This window comes from Numenius arquata, chromosome 5, assembly GCF_964106895.1.
Source record: "Numenius arquata chromosome 5, bNumArq3.hap1.1, whole genome shotgun sequence".
NCBI lineage: Eukaryota > Metazoa > Chordata > Aves > Charadriiformes > Scolopacidae > Numenius > Numenius arquata.
In genome coordinates, this window is record NC_133580.1 from 611,320 (window position 1) to 628,141 (window position 16,822).

Genomic DNA, 16,822 nt, shown 5'->3' on the forward strand with positions numbered 1-16,822 from the left:
CCGAGCCTGTGTTTGCTGTGCTGGTTACATCTGCCCTGAGCAGCCTCGCTCTCCACCTGACACTCTACCATTCTAGAAAATACAGTAATACTCTATTTCCGTGCTAAAATCCCCTCCAAATCCATTCTGTCAGTGTAGTAACAAAGCCAGGGTACTGCTTCCAGAGGCCGTGCCATCTCCAGAGAGATGAGATGGCCAAGATAAGTGAGGGACATGCTCTTTGCTGCTTAAAATAAGGGAAACTTTTTTGTAGTCTGTTCTGACTGTAAGCATGGTGTCTCACTCCAGAGACTGGTGAATGGAGTTAGACTTGAAATGCCCCCTTGGTAAGAGCTGTGTCTCTTTGTGGTTACCCTTTCTACGCAGCCAACAGCCTCTTCAGCTGCGGGCATTCTCCTTTTACAGCTCCTCCTGCCCAAACCCATGGTCATGTGCAGGGTCATCTGTGTTCTTCGCACATGAGCGTTGTTTCTGGGTTTGTTCTCTGTACAAAGTCTCTCTGTAGTTCAGATTTTCTTCCCTGCATCCCTCCTGTGCTTTTCTCAACCACAGAGAAGATCCCTTAGCATGTTTGTGCATCCAGAACAGGAATCCTGCAGACAATGATGGTGGGGAGAAGAGTTCCCACATGGTGGACGAGCACCTTTGCTGACCTTATCCCCACTCCCACTGGGTGATGGGGGCTGTTCCAAAGGTTACTACCATCCATCTGCTGCCCTCTTTAACATGTCTCACCTCTCACTCCCCCCTTCCCATCCCCAAATGCTGGAGTTTATGGGAGAATCCGAGACAGTTCTGCCTTCCCCATGGGAGCTGGGCTTAGTCCCATCACCTGAGAGGTAACGTGCAATTAAATGGTTGGTACTCGAGACCCAGGACCTGTTCAGAGGAGGAACAGCCCATGTAAGGTCTTACCTGGGGTGTACGAAGCACAGGCAGACAGCAGCAACCCCCCTAGTGATATTTCCTTTTCCAGCATCACAGAGAGCTCTTCTCTCCAGGGCCTTTCTGGCTCCATAGGAGTGAGGGATGGGCACTGGTGGGTGGTTGGAACTTGAGGTGTGTCACCTGTGCCCTCTGAACGCTGCTGTCACCACCACCAGGCTATCGCATCAGGCTGGGATCCAGCACGGACAAGAAGGATACGGGGCGCCTGCACGTGGATTTTGCTCAGGCTCGGGACGATCTGTACGAGTGGGAGTGCAAGCAGCGGATGCTGGCCAGGGAGGAACGGCACCGCAGGCGGCTGGAGGAGGAGCGCTTCCGCCCGCCCTCCCCGCCTCCTGTCGTCCACTACTCTGACCACGAGTGCAGTGTTATCGCCGAGAAGCTGAAAGGTAAGAGGTTCTGCGGGCCACGACCACCCTTCTGCCCAGGGGCTGGGACGAGGACTCGTGTTCTCCAGGGGTCACCTTGAGCTGAAATGATGTTGCCGTCTAGACCTTGCAGAGCTTGTTCAGGCTGAGCCCTCACCCTGCACACAGCAGCTCCTGGCTATCTCGCTTCAGAATTGTTTGTCTTTTTGTAAAAACAAACCCGAACTTGAGTCCAACAGTTTCTTCCAAACCATTTTTGTTCATGTTAAAAGACCCTAAGTCCTAAGACCTCCTTTGAAGCCTAAGACCGATGTGTGCTCTGATTATTTTGGAGCTGGAGGGTATTTTCTTTATGAAAGAGAACATCTGAACAGGCATGTGAAGTTTTCCAGTAGGCTTCTAGCAGTTGGTCCTCCTCTTGTTGCCCCTCAACAGCTTATTTGTGCCTGCCTTTCTGTAGCTTTGTACTTAGATAATGCCGTGCTTTCAAGAGTTGTGGTGTGCTGCCCGAAGTGAGAGCAGTTCAGCGGTGCCAGGGGAAGGGTCTGAAAGCTGCACAGGTGACCCTGGATTTCTGCGGTGTAAAGGTGTCCTTTCCTGCTGCAGATGACACAAAGTTCTTGGAAGCCATCCAGACCTTGCTGACCTGGATCGAGCGGGGAGAAGTGAACAGGAGGACGGCCAACAACTTCTACTCCATGATCCAGTCGGCCAACAGCCACATTCGCCGGCTGGTGAACGAGAAGGCGGCTCACGAGAAGGAGATGGAAGAAGCTAAAGAGAAGTTCAAGCTGGCTCTCTCAGGGATTCTGGTTCAGTGTGAGTAGTGTTTCTGCGCTGAGTGTTGGTTGTCTCCTGTTGTAGGGAAGACACTTAATTCCTAGAGTCTGGAGGGACCACACTAAAAAGGCTCCAGGAAGAGAAGTAGCAATCGCTTCTGTGCAGCTACAGTTAATTTATAAGCACGCAAAAGTCTCATGTGATACTTTTTATTGGAGTAAGAGTCCACATCTGGGGGGAGGAGAGAATACATTCTTAGGTTCTTTTCCTCTTTTAATTATAGTCTTATTAGTAGCTCTGTCATCTTTTCACCTCCACTCCAGTGCATAGACAAGGTAAGTCCCTGGGAATCTGGTGCCTCAGCGGAGTGTACAGGATTTATTCGCCAAAGGTAGGATGCAGCAGAGTGTTCCCAGCACCCTCTTCTCAGTCCTGAAAACCTGTGGCAAACCAGCATTTGGAGCCTGGGCCTTTCAAATCCCAGTTCTTTATTAAACCATGAAATGAAGGAAAAGAGGCATGGGCTATATTAGTTCCGAGATGTGATTTGTAACAGTTCCTCAAACCGTTCAGTGCCTCTCACACATCCTTTCTTTAGTAAGTCTGAATTACCTTTTTTTTCTTTTTTACTTCTCCACAATTGTACTGTCTCTTGAGCCCCTTGGCTGGGTTGTGAACATTCTTCACTTCTGGTTTTATATTCAGTAATTTTGGCTGTTACTTGTTTGATACTTAGTTTTTTATTTTTTCTTTTAAATTCTGTTCATGGTAAAAAAAAAAAACTATGGGCAGATGGTCCGGAGGGAAATACAATAAGTGCTGCAGAGTGAGTAGTTGTAGGCAGCAGCACACAGCTCCGCTCTGTAAAACACCCACCGGTATCTCGGCCACCCTTAGGTTAATCGAAGGGGCAGAGAGCTGAGTTTATTTTGTAAGAATTATGCCCACTAAACATCGCAAGTGGTTAAAAAAAAAAAAAAAAAAAAAAAAAAAATCAGGTAGGTGTGCGTCCTGCTGTTGGGTGAGCTCTCATGCAGGAGAGGCACTTTGTATTTCCAAAAACCTCTTTTTTTTCCAAAACCCTCAAATTTTCTAAAGAACTAGAAGGAATAAATCCCAGGAACTAAAACAGCTGTTGGCAAAGTGCTTTGCCTGCGGTCGGCCCGGGCGGGATGTGGCTGTGCTTGGGCTGTGGCACTCTCCTTTGGGTGCCGTCCCCAAGTGCCAGCTCTCCCAGCTGTACCTAATCAGCCTGTTTTCGAGGGCGCGCTGCCCGGCTGTACTCGTGACACGGGCTGTGTTGCACAGTGGATTTGGGTATTTTTGAGCGCAGCCCGTGCCTGCTGTTTCTCCAGCGGAGCGCAGGTGCTGTGTCCCCAGTGACCGTGACCCTGTGAGCACTTGACACTGGCCTGGCCAAGTCCCCGCTTTTCTTTCCAGGCCCCGCGTCCCCTTCCTGAGCGTAGCTGCAGCACAGTACAGTGTTATAAGAAAAGGTTAGCCAAACCACCTGCCTGATTCCACTTTTTTACTCCTTTACTCCTCTTGTTCGCCCTCTCTGGATGATATTCTGGCCTGATTTGACTCCTGATTTGACACTACAGTCGAGCAGATAGTGGCCGTGTACCATTCTGCCTCCAAACAAAAGGCTTGGGACCATTTCACGAAAGCTCAGCGTAAGAACATCAGCGTGTGGTGCAAACAAGCAGAGGTTGGTAATTTTTTATTGTGTTAGATCCTCCAGCGCAGTCTCTTTCTTGTCAGGATATTGATGTTAAGTTTGCGCGATGCTCGTGTGGGTAACACCACCTTAATTCACAGTGTCAGATGGGAATTACTCAGTTGGCTCTTGTGGCACAGGTAATCAATTACAGGTAATTACAGATTACCTTGTTACAGGTAATCAGTTTTCTCTTGGTATTGATGTTACCAGTAGCAATACATTGAGATCTATATGCTGATGGAAGTTGTGCACAATAATAATAATTACTGGCCTATTTCCTGCTGGTTTTAATGTTAAAGCAAGAGGGATTTCTAGAGAGATGTTAAAAAAAAAACCAAAAAACAACCAACAAACCCTAAGTGTCATGAGAGATCTCTTTTGTCACATTTTACAGACAGAGTTGAGAGGTTGGAATTATTGCAGTTGGACAATCTGGAAAACTGAGGATGTTCTCATATTTGTGTATTTATGCCGTGCAGTGGAATTGCTAGTGAAATACAGGGTTTAAAGGTGGTGCTGAGGATGGGGATGATGGGGATGATGGAAGAAGGCATGTCACTTGTGTGGTGGGTCTCCTGGGCAGAGCTCGCCTCACCCAGAGTCTCACTTCTGTGTCCCTTCCCTAGAAAGGGGAACAGGAGTATTGTCACCCTAGGGTATGAATAGTCTTGGAGGAAAGAGGAAGAAATTGTATTTTTCTTGCTCATTAAGCTTTTGAAGTAGGGTGGAGCTTGAATCAGGTTTTGCCACTGACAATAAAGACTTCTTCAGGGTAGTAGGACCCAGATGTGAAGTGTAGAAAAGAGCTGCTGTGAAAAATACCCGCCTTTACCCTAATCCAGGGAGATGCTGCTGCATTTGGAAGCGTTCCTTATTCACTGCGGAAACGCTAGCAGTTTGGAGCTGATCTTGTCATTTGTGTGTCAGAAATAAGGCAAAGCAGATGCTTTCTCATCTCAGCGTCACCTTACGAAGGTTCCTAGCCCGATGGGTTCAGCAAAGCTGTGCTGGGAATGTCGACCTGACTGCGGGAGGTGGCAGCTGTGGCTGAGGGATGGAAAGGAGCCGGTGTCTGGCACCGTTGTCTCTGTGTTCCCGTGGCGACGTGTCAACAGCCGAGCGGGTCTTGTCTGCACACATTGCCGACGGGTCAGGTTTGGGTGACAAATCCTGCTCTGCCTGATAGTTTGGGATTTTCATTTTCCTTTGTTTCTGTTCCCGTGCTGGGAAAGCAAAGGGTGTTGACAGCTGGAGCTCATCGTGTGGCTTTCCAGAGCACTGTGTGGCCAGTAGTGAATGAGCCCTCTTGCGATGGGGAAGGGGGAGGCACTGAGTGAAGAAGTGTTTGCCTAATGTTGCCCAGCAGTTTTCTGGCTCCCAGTTGTGGATCCTGGCACATGGCTGTCCTGCGGGAGCCTGGGTCTGTCCGTGTGGATTAGGTACAGCTGGAAGTCTGGAGATGCTTCATGACACCCTCCAGGCGAAGGCACTGCTAATAGACACGTGTGTTCTGACGTGCTTGGTTATTCCTAGGAACAAGGGCTCTCATACGCAAGCTGCAGGGTAGCAAATAAAGAGCGAGGTTGGCTTTGAACCACAGCCTCTTGTTGAGCTCCTCCTCAGTACGATGCTGAAACGCTGTTCAGCTGCTCCTTCTCACATCTCTCGGGCGACACTCAGGGCTCTGTCTCAGAAGCAGAGCCCTGAGCTGGAGAGGTTCTACCTACCGTCTGTTCTGTCATCTGTTCTACCCAAACCCCTGTCCCTCAGGCGTGTGCACTGATTTCTGGTAGGGATCCACAGATTCTCTGGGCAACCTGGGCCAGGGTCTCACCACCCTCACAGCAAAGAAGTTCTTCCCCAGATCTCATCTCAATCTCCCCTCTTTCAGTGTCAAACCCTTCCTCCTCCTCCTATGGCTCCCCTCCCTGATCCAGAGTCCCTCCCCAGCTTTCCTGGAGCCCCTTGAGGGACTGGAAGGGGCTCTGAAGTCTCCCCGGAGCCTTCTTTTCTCCAGGCTGAATGCCCCCAACTCTCTCAGCCTGTCCTCACAGCAGAGGGGCTCCAGCCCTCCCAGCATCTCCGTGGCCTCCTCTGGCCCCGCTCCAACAGCTCCGTGTCCTTCTGATGTTGGTGGCCCCAGAGCTGGAGGCAGCACTGCAGGGGGAGTGTCTCCGCAGCTGGTAAAGAAGCAGATGATTGGTCCTCCACAGCGTTGGAAAACTTTAAATGACTCTGTCTTCCTAGGAAGTTTCCAGCTGTGATCTCCCCATGAGACTGCGCTTCTGGGACTTTCTTCCCAAATCCCACCAAGTCAGACCTTACGCAGTAGCTAAAGGAGGAGCCAATGTTTCCTCTCATACCTGGTGAGCCAGGTGGAGAGGCTGATGCCCATTATGCCTCCACTTAGAGCCTTAGTGCTCCTGTTCTTTCCTGCTTACTGAGATTGCCTTCTGTGCCTGGGGTGGGAGCGCTCTCTCCATTTGGAGCTGTCTTTGGTTCCAAGGTAAGTTCTCCCGGTGGGAAGAGGCAGTGAGACCACTGGTGAGGCCTCTTCCAGGAGTGCTTGCTGCTGGGCTCCCCCAGCTTAGGGTCTTCTCTTAAAGGAAAGTGGACCCACAAGATGCATCTTCTTGGTATGGCTTTTGGCAGAATTTAATCGTGTGCGTCACGGCATCAGAGGACAGCCTGGTGGGAAGCTCAGGGAACAGGGGTGTGGTGGTGGAGTTGTTAGAATAGGCCAGGGGTTTATTTTATCAGTGGTGACTTAAGGTGGCTTTCCCAGGTGGTGCTGGCAGGTCCTGTGTTAGCAGGCAGCTCATTGAGAAGCCATGGAAGCTTGAGAGCTAGTGAGCCACCATGCTATGGGAGCTAGCAGCCAGCATGTTTCCTTGCTTAGGAAGGACCTCACTCAAGTGTTTGGCTTCTCTGATGCTTTTTCCTGTCCCATCCAGGGCTGCCCTTGGGTGCAGTCAGGGCTCTGGTGAGCCATGGCATGGCCAAGCCTGGCCCTGTGCTCCGCTCTGCGCAGCCATCCCCAGCTTCGAGGCCACTTTAGCTGTTGAGCAGAGTCAGTTAAAGACGATGGGAAGATGTTCCTCTGATCTCCAACCCAGCTGCCATGTTGGGTGGTCTCCAGCGCGGGCAGGAGTTGCTTTAGAAGTGTAGCCAGCGCTCCCCATCATGCTCGGGTCTGCCTCGTTCTTGCCCTTTCCCCATTGCTGTGCCCAGGGTTCATCCCAGCTGAAACGTGGTCGTTATCCCTGTTGGCTGCTCTTGGTGGACACGTGCTGGGTGCTGGCAAGCAGAGTTTTTGAAAGCTTCAGGCTATGAGAGTAAAATCTACAAAGAGCTGGAGGTTAACTTTATTTCATAAACAAATCTTCTGTATCTTTTCTCCTGTGGCTCTTTCTGGGGTGTGTGATCCCGGTGATGCTGTGGTCAGTGGTCACTGGATAGGGACACTCGGCTGCCTGTGCCAGCCTCTAGTAAGTATTTGTGACATCTCCATCTCTGTGGGTAACTGACTGTCGCTTCTGAGTGTTGCTTGTCCTGCTCCGCAGAGGGGCTGGAGAGGCTGAGCGAGGTGTCTCCTTGCCTTGTAGACGGGGTGGTGCGTGTCCATCCAGAGCTCCGTCTCCAGAGCAGAGGACGGAGCAGGGGAGGATATGGGGGGCTTGGCCAGCTCTGCTTGGCCAAGGTGAATGGGGCAGAAAGGACACGTGCAGGCAGGAGCTGGGGTGGCTCAGGGACCAGCATAGGAGGTAGCATCTCTGCTCCTTTCTCATCCCTGATGTGGACCAAGTCTGGGACAGTGGAGAGGATCCCAGCGGACAATGGGAGAGTCACTGGTGGAGGCTGAGATCAGGGGGAGAGAACCTTTGGGTGCACCAGCATTGATGAGGGTCAGGAGGTGCCTGGGCCATCTCTGGCCTCATCTGTGCTTGCAACTCCTGTTTCCAACTGGTGTGACCTGGCTCAGGTAGGTTTTGGTGGTGTAGGAGGCAAGGAGGAACACGGTGGGCAGCTCTGTGGGTCACGGACATGCTGCAGTGGGGCAGAGGGGTGCATGGCGAGGTGGTGCCGGGCAGCGTGTAGGCCAGTGCTTGGAAGGTGTGGGAGAAGGAAACACCAGGGAGATGGGTCATGAGCCACCGGGCTACGTGTGACGGGGGGACATCACTGGTGGAGGTGTGTCACAGGTGAATTAAGAAAAGTCATCATTGTGGGGTTAAGGAAAAGGGTTTTATTGATGTTTAAGCAATGATCAAACGATAATTAATTGATGATTGAATGATAATTAAATGGTAATCAAATGGTGGTTAAGCAGTAATTGAATGGTAATTAAAAGGTGACTTGACAGTGATTAGGCAGTGGTCAAACACTCTGCTACTTACTATGCTTCTAGTAATTAAGCTATAGCTGTAGTAATTAAGCTATAGCTGGAGATGTATGTATAAATGTTACTAGAATAAAATAGACTTTTAGGCCTAATGTAAAATGTCGCTTACCTCGTTACAGATATCAGATGGGGGGTAAGGGGTCTCTCAGCCCTGAGGGGTAGCCTTTAGAGGTGTCCCTGCTGGGGGGAGGGCCCCGTGGGCTCGGGGGGCTCCGGGGGTTTGTGGCGCCCAGAGATGGACCCGTAGGCAGAGCCCAGCAGGGAAGGGGCAGTGCCCGGGGGAGGCTCCGGGGTTGGGCAGCACTGGACGCAGGAGAGGTGTGGGGACATCAAGCGGGGCAGATGTGGGGAGGGGGATCACTGAGAAACTGTGCTGCAGGAAAGGGGACGTGCCTGCCCTGGGCAAAGAGCAGAAGGGAGATGGACGAGTCTGTAATACCAGCAGCACTGACGGATTGGCTTACGGTAGATCTTGTCCCTGATCTAATAGTCTGTGCCAATTTCTTTATATAATTTCCCCTTTCTCGTGTCATAGAGTTGGATTTTGCAGACTTAGATTTCAGCATCTTTTTATCTGACCAGTCTGTTCCTCGTAATCTGTGTTTAAAAAACCCACTCTACTTTCTGAACCTTAGGAAATTCGTAACATTCATAATGATGAACTAATGGGTATTCGAAGAGAGGAGGAAATGGAAATGTCTGATGAAGAAATAGAAGATCCATCAGAGATGAAAGAAACAGAAGAATCAGGTAAAAAAATCTGCGTTTGCTACTGAGAGGTGCTCTTTGTCCAGAGGAGCTTGTTTTCTAAAGAGACATCACAAACAGTGGTTTGGAGAAATTCATTTTGGTACTCTTGTTTTGTAACTGGGTGCTGGGAGAGAGCCCCCAGGGACTTCTTGCCCCTAGTTCTTTGTCTTTTGACCCCTGCCTGCCCTGTTCTCCAGCGCTGGTGTCACAGGTGGAAGCCCTGAAGGAAGAAAATGACAGTCTGCGCTGGCAGCTGGACGCTTACCGCAACGAGGTGGAGCTGCTCAAGCAGGAGCAAGGCAAAGCCAGCAGGGACGAGGATACCACCAAGGAGCAGCAGATGAAGCTTCTCCAGCAGGCTCTGCAGGGCATGCAGAAGGTGGGCCTGGGCTTTTCCATAGCCATGGCCTTGCTGCAAAGGCCGAGGGGTTGTGATGTGGAGCTGAAACACAAGCAGAAGCATCTTGGTTTCAGTGGCATTAAAACTGGCAAATGGGAGCAGCTTTCTGTCATTTCCAGTTGCCAAAAAACCCCAAACAAGCAAACACTCAAACCAGTGACTGTGTATGAACTGATAAGTGACAGAGAAACAATCCCTAGTTTATGGATTCCTTGTGTGCTCTTTGTGTGACCGTGCTGGGACTCCTGAAGCGCTGGCTCTGTGCTAACCTGTCGTCTGGCGCTCAGCACGTGCGTTATTGCAGGGGCAGGGGAGGTTTGGTGGTGGTGGAATCACTGCCCCCTCTTTACAAAGTCCTGCTGGTTTTGTACGCTGATGGGCAAAGACATTGCTACGGTACGCTGTGGAAAGGAGTTCTTCTTGTTTATTTAACCTTGTAATTGTTCTGAGTACGGTCTGTCTGCTCTTCGTGGAAACGCCCTACTCATATTCTCTAAACAGTAGGAGGTGAAAGGCAGGTTAAGAACTGAGCTTATCTTCTCTCTTCCAGCATCTTTTGAAAGTACAAGAAGAATACAAAAAGAGAGAAGCTGAGTTAGAAAAAGTGAGAGAAGACAAACTGAAAATAGAAGCATTATTGGAAAACCTGAAGGAGCAGGTATGTGCTGTCCCAGTGCTTCCTTGTTCTCAGCAGTAGCTGCAGTCCTTGGACTTCCTGGTCCATCCTGAGCACAGTGAGGGACCTCTGTCCGTCTACACCCTTGGAGGATGTGTATCAGTAATGACCTTGTGATTCTTCCCGCACCAGCGAGACCATCTGCATAAGCAACTGTATAAATAAAAGATTAACTTTAATTTTATAGTATACAGTGGTATTGCAGCTCAACTGTGGTTTTCTGCAACCTGAGCTTTAAGAGATAAGAAAAAAAGGGTCTCAATTATCAAACACTGATTTTTAGATTTGCATTTTAGGGCCATGTTTGGATCTGACCTCCATAAAAAACTATTGAATTTAAAGATTTTATCAGTGTTATAGTATTCTTATACTTGCTGGATTTATTCTAAACATAATTACAAACTGTTTCTTCTCAGCTGTGACCCACTCTCTTTTGCCCGTGGACTCACGCAGGAATCTCTTGGTCCTGTCCCCTCTAGCACAGACACAGTTATACAGGGCAGACAGGAAACACTGCGCAGCGTTTCTCACTGCCAGATGCTAGCTCTTGTCTCAGCTTGTCAGTCTTCAGCCCCACTTTTTCATGCCATGAGCTAGGGAAGATAATAAATGTCTTTTTAGTGACTGAAAATGGCTTTGTATCCCGGTAAGCTTCTGCGCAGGAGTTTCGGTGCCTGATTTGAACAGAAATACCAGGCTCTCGTCAGTGATCTCTCTGTGTCTTTACCTGTAGCAAAGCACAGCAGATGAAGAGGACAAGGAGAGAGACGCAGTTGATTGTCAGGGGAATGTAAGTCTAAGAGTTTCTTTTCTGCTACTTAGAATATCTTACTGAGGGGAGTAATGACCTCATTGTAAAAGGAGCAATGTTTAAAGTTTGGTTTGTTGTGAGGAGTGCAAGCGTGGTACGCACAGACTGCCTTTGTGTGCAAATTAAAACCATCAAATTATCCGTTGCTTGCAGCATCTGCCTGGAAGAACAGCAGGTATTCACAGCACTGTGGTGTAGAAATGGCGTTTGGTGTGCGAGATAATTTGTTGCACCATTATTTCAACTATCCCTCAAAAATACCTGTGGGATCTCCCAGAGGAGGCAGCGGGTGCGTTTCCAGTGCAGCGTCAGGGCTGAGCTGCATTCCCTGCCCCAGCTCGGAGCTTGGTTCCACACTCCACACCTTCACTTTCTCCTGCAGAAGCAAATTCCAGCCTGCCTGGGCCCGGACTGCTCGGTTTCGGGCTGTAGCTGAGAATTTCACTGGCACAAGAAGCCGAGCAAACCCAAGGGACCATTTATTTCTGTCTTTGCTATTGGCCCGAGTCCAGTCATTTCACTGGTGACTGGAGGCTATTTCCAATTATAGCCCTCTGTAGCTCTCAGACCACTGGAATTCCACATGAAACTTGGGAATAAAGGAAAGTCCTGCTTTTTAGTGCACCCAGCAAGTCTTTGCATCATTGGCAGCCTTGTGTTTATTTTGGGGATGATAAATTATGTAAAATTCTGTTTTAATTCAGTACCAGAAACTCAAGTCAAGGACAGTCTGATCCTAAACCCTCCGCAGCCATTGGGCACCCGGTTAATCGTGCTGCCTTGCTTTAGGCATCTGAAAAATAAACTCATCTGAATTAGTCACTGCGAGGCTTGCTTTCTGGTCTGGTTTTTCTTTTATTATTTAAAATAAGGCCCTTCTAGAGCAGATGTTGTAGCAGTGAGCAGGGCTGAGAAGGCCTGTGTTGTGGCGTCTTGCTTAACTTCCTGGGCTCTTAATCTAAATGGATAATTCAGACACAGCTGCCTGAACGTAGCTGTGCTTGGTTGGCAAAATAAATAGTAGATACCGCAATGTGGTGAGTGTAGTGACTTACAGAGAGGGGAAAAACAAAAGTGCAGCCTCTGTGAAGTGTGAGGGAGCTGCTGGGGGGGTACAGGATGCTTTCTGAGCTGCTGGGGTGTAATGGGCCCGGGGGGTTTTGCAGGAGAGCGGTACGTCCAGAGTCTGTGCCTGCAGCCAGGAGAAGGAGGGTCCAGTGGAGAAGACATCGAGCAGTAGTCCTGTGAAATCCGAACGGGAAGTTCTGTTAGTTGGTAAGTTCTTTTGAAGGGCTCGGTGACAGTGCTGGAGACCTGAACTGAGTGGGACTTGATTCAAGGTGGCCTTGTGGCTCCCGCTGGCCACCACTTGTTCCTTTGGTTATGCTGGTGGGAGTCCTGGAACCAAGGAAGCCTCGAGCTTTGGTGCGGTCAGGGTGGGCCAGAAGAAGCTGTAGCCAGAGAGGAAGGAAGGGTGGTGAGAGATGACAGGGAGAGAAGGCTGGGCTCGGTGGGATGAGAAATATTGCGAGTATTTTCACATGATGCTCACAAAGGGGTTGGTGACCTCTGATTGACAGCCCAGGCGTAGCTGCTTCCTTTTTTATTTCCTTTCCCCTTGCCTGTTCCTAGTAATACTGAAAAATAACCCCCCGTGGCATGCTCAACATTTCAGCCCAAAGCACTGGGTGTTTGGGGATTTTCTAGAGCACTGAAGGGGAGGAACAGAAGTCCTTGTCTTGCTGGGACAAGACGTTTTCTTTAGTCCGTTGTCACTCAGCTGAGCTCTCCTTAGCCATCCCCCTACACCTGATTTGGGAATAACAATAAATCCTTCATTGTTATCCTGATGGATCTGTTTGGGCCAGACTGTGGGCTGCTTTCTGCATTGGGAGGGAAGGAGCTTTGGGGAAAACCACTCTTTTTCTGCAAGTGATGCTCAGAAATGCAGGTCAGTCTCTTCGATACACAGTCCTGGCCATGAGCTGGAAGGGAGTCTCTTGGGGACAGGGTGCAAACTTGGGTTGCTGTGTGTAACCGAGCACTGTGGGACTGTTGGGAGGGACACGTGCCACTGCTTCTCTCTTCTGTTCTTTCCTGCTCCCTGACCCTTGGTGGCACGGCTGGAGGAGAGCTCTGTGTCCCTCTCCTGGGACATACCCATTTGTACCATAATCTCACTCCACTTGGAACCAAAACTGCCCTATCAGACCCCTCCATTCGGTGCCAGAGCTGGTGTTTCCGGCTGGCTCTTCTCTCCTGGGAGTAACATTTATGGCGTTCCTTTTCCCAGGAATAATTTCCACCTTTCTTCACGTGCACCCATTTGGAGCGAGCATAGAGTATATCTGTTCCTACCTGCAGCGCCTCGACAGCAAGGTAAGTGCACCAGCACTCCCAGTTCTCCAGGCGCTCCATGTGTGCTGGGTCCGTGGGGCTGGGGAAGAGCTTCGCCCCCTCCCCAGGAACGGTGGGGGGGTTGGGCAGTGAAAACTGGTGTGTATTCACTGGAATCATTTGCTGGAAGAGGACGAGGGAAGGGGTGAACTTTCTGAGAACCACAGAAGGGGTTGGGTTGGGAGGGACCTTTGAGATCATCATGGCCCTCCCCTCTGCCCAGGGCAGGGGCTTCTTTCACCAGACCAGGCTGTTCAGAGCAGCCCCGCTCCTGGCCTGGCCCTCACACCCCCTGACGTTGTCCTAAACATGGAATTCAAGCCGACCTGACTGCAGATGTTCATGCGTAATCCCGCTTGTAATTCAAGAAGACCCTTTGACAGTAGCTGTATTTTGCAGCAGAGAATTCCATGTTTAAAATCTGCATCTAAAATGCATTTTTGTTTATTCTGTTTAAGTTTGCTGTCATGGTTTCCCGTAACCTCATGACCTCTAAGGAAAAGAGCAAACAGCCTGCCTCTTGCACACGGTTTATTATCTTATAACATCTGCCTGTTTGTGTACATTCTCTCTAAACTGAGCAGTCCCGTCGGTTTTGTGTCTCTGAGCAATGTTTTTTCCCGTATTTCTGGTCTCGCGGCCCTGCACTGAGCCTTTTCTGTCTCTCTTTTAATGCTGTCAGTGAAGTCATGTTTGGGAGGGTGCTGGGCAAGGGTCTCGCAATCCCAAAGCATCGGCACTGGATCGCAGCCCCTGCTCGCGGGGTCTGTGCTAAGCGGAGGGATCGAGTCCGGGGTGTGGGGGTCAGGAGGGACAATAATGGGAGCATCCTCACGCGTTTGCCTTAGGGCAGCAGGAATCTGCTGTTCCGACAAATCTGCCCACCGGAGATATTTAGGTTTTATTTTCTGCAGTGGTGTAACCTCCGGATCCTGTCTCTCAGCCCCCGTGCTGCCAGTAGATGCCTGTGACTCCAGGGAATGGGAATATAAATTCCCCGTGTCCCTGATTTCTGTACCCAGTACCAGAGCTCTGTTCTTGCAGCAGCAGTGAAAGTACTCGCTGTTTGTTCAGTTACTTAAATGCTGGGGAATTTTTAATCCATTATCTTGTGTTTCACGGCAGAAAAAAACCTAGGACAGTCCTTTTACCCTTATTTCTAGTGTTCGTTGTATCTGAGCCATCTCACTCCGAAGCGGGACAGCAGCACAGCTCCCGCTGTCCCGAGGTTATTACCAGGAGTATTGGGACAGGGAGTCTGGGGAAAGCCTGGGTGTGCTTTAGTCATTAGATGTGTTTGAGCTTGAATATCGCTCCTGAAACCCTTCATTTCCAGTGATGCTTTCCTTCTCTTTCCACAGATCTGCACGGCGGAGGTGGAAGTTCTCATGACTCGACTCCAGAACACGTTCAGGCAGGAGCTGAGCGGGGTTGGGGCCAGCCTGGAGAAAAGGTGGAAGTTTTGTGGCTTTGATGGACTGAAAATGACTTGAGCTTTGGCTTGAGGCTGTCCTCGGCAGGATACGTACAACGTGCGCCAAGAAAACCTGGGAAGCCTGGGGTTACCTCTGCTCGTGTCGATACCTTGCACGCGTCAGGGACTCGGCTGGGGTGATGTCAGTGAAGCTCTAAGTCCAGACCAGCATGGGAGGAGACTTCAAGTTCTGTAGCTTCTTTGATCGGTTATTTGTTAACAGGCACGTGCCGTTCAATATATTTTGTGAAAAAAAGTTCACGTCTGATATTTTTAAGCACAGCGTGTTACGTTTTGCCAATGTTGTATGTGTTTTGTGTGCCCAAATCTCTCATCCTGTACCCTCCTTTTACTGGTAGAACAGCCATAGACTGTCCTCTGAGGCAACAACAAAGAGGCACTTTCCGGTTTCTAGGGCTACCAAAAGGAGAGGAAAAAAAAAAAGGCATTTTCTAGACATTTCTATGATTAAAAACTGGACTGTGTTTAAAGAGAAGAAGATTCAGATGTCTGAGTTCTCTGAGCCAATCAATCGGGTGTTTTTCATGCTATTTTCTCTACTAACAGTTGAGCTGAGCTGAAGCAGCGTCTCTGGAAGCCGAGCGTGATTCTGGCTGTGCCCCTGGTGGTCTGAGCGTCGCGGGGTCAGTCTGGAAATAACTGTTTTACGTGGGAGGGGTATTGGATTTTCTGTTGGTCTGCGGAGAGCAGAGAGCAGGCATCAGTGCCCTGGCTCAGTAATGGCCTCCCAGCAAATGTCTCCCCCTGCTCTGCTTTGGAGACGGAGCTTCCGGAAGTGCTACAAGCAGCGCAGATGTTTCTCCTCCTGAATCTTCCCAAAGGCTGTTCCTCGTGTTTGCAGGGTCTTCCCCAGCCCTCTGCAGAAGGGTGGGAGGACAGAGGGTTGAAACACCTCAGCCCATCCATCCGTCCTGGCTGGGTCCCTCTGCAGAGCCTTCCTGCCCTCCAGCAGATCCACACTCCCACCCAGCTCGATGTCCTCTGCAAATTGACTGAGGGTGCCCTCCATTCCTTTCTCCAGATCCTTGGTAAAGACATTAAACAGATCTGGCCCCAGCACCGACCCCTGAGGACACCACCTGTGACCAGTGCCCAACTGGATCATGAAGCTGTAGACAGTCAGAACACCCCCTGACATCCAGGGCCACCCACCCACCCCACTGCTCCAGTGTGTTTCTAGCATTTCTGCATTTCATTGCAGCCCACCAGCTTGCCGTGACAGCAGCTCCATCACAGTTTTCCAGCTCCATCACAGTTTTCCAGCTCCTGTCTGTAGCCCATGCTGCGTGTGTTGGTGTAGATGCACCTCAGTTGGGCTATTGATCCCACCACCTTTTTTGGGGGGGAATCCCTAATTCCTGCGTGACTGTTCTCAGGTGCTTCCGTGGTGTCTCACACATCAACAACCCTCGTGTCGTTGCTGCTGCATGGATCTCTATCCCTCACCCCACGGAGATGGCAGACGGAAGCCCTCGCTACCACACCATCCCTCAAACACTGATGCGCTGCCCCCAGGCTTAGCTCTGCCCAGCCTGGTTTCATCCCTTTCCCCCTCCAAATCTAGTTGAAAGCTCTTTCAACGAGCCCCGCTCCTTTTCCCCCTGTGAGACAGGCGTACCTCTGTCTGCAGCAGCCCTGGTGGTGTGGAAACCAGCTCTTGATCAAAAAAAACCCCAAATTCTGCTGGTGACCCCAGGCCTGGAGCCAGGTATCTCCTGCCGGCTCGTCCTGCTTCTCCCCTCATCCTCCCTGCAGCTGGAGGGACAGAGCAGGACAGGGCTTGTGCTCCTGCTCCACTAAACTAGTTGTCCCCGGGCCCTGAAGTCTCTCCTTATTGCCCTTGGCTTCCTTATTGCGCCTGCCTCCCTGAAAAATCAGTAATGGACAATGATCCGAGGGCACTGCCAGGGTGGGAAGTTCTCACACCTTGAACCCCAGGGAGGGGTCTGGTTGTCACGGGGCTTCTGTTCCCCCAGCAGGGACCCTCCTACAACAATGACCCCTTATGTTTCCTTTATGGAAGTGGTTCTGACGCAGGGCTTTGGGTGATTTAACCTTGACACCTCCGCGCT

General features: G+C 50.4%; 1 protein-coding gene across 3 annotated transcripts in view; it reads left to right on the forward strand.

The window, feature by feature from the left end:
- The window catches only part of ENOX2 (ecto-NOX disulfide-thiol exchanger 2), a 28,834-nt gene extending 13,610 nt beyond the window's left edge, over window positions 1-15,224 (forward strand). For 2 of the 3 annotated variants that reach the window (XM_074148260.1, XM_074148261.1), the window contains exons 6-15: window positions 1,104-1,337; window positions 1,923-2,135; window positions 3,701-3,807; window positions 8,857-8,971; window positions 9,169-9,350; window positions 9,922-10,029; window positions 10,781-10,837; window positions 12,025-12,133; window positions 13,152-13,237; window positions 14,617-15,224. In XM_074148260.1, the coding sequence (XP_074004361.1) occupies window positions 1,104-1,337; window positions 1,923-2,135; window positions 3,701-3,807; window positions 8,857-8,971; window positions 9,169-9,350; window positions 9,922-10,029; window positions 10,781-10,837; window positions 12,025-12,133; window positions 13,152-13,237; window positions 14,617-14,748 (1,343 nt within the window). In that variant the 3' untranslated portion in view covers window positions 14,749-15,224. The remainder of the gene's footprint in view (window positions 1-1,103; window positions 1,338-1,922; window positions 2,136-3,700; window positions 3,808-8,856; window positions 8,972-9,168; window positions 9,351-9,921; window positions 10,030-10,780; window positions 10,838-12,024; window positions 12,134-13,151; window positions 13,238-14,616) is intronic. The other variant, XM_074148262.1, reaches the window with a different exon arrangement.
- The last annotated feature ends 1,598 nt before the right edge of the window (window positions 15,225-16,822 follow it).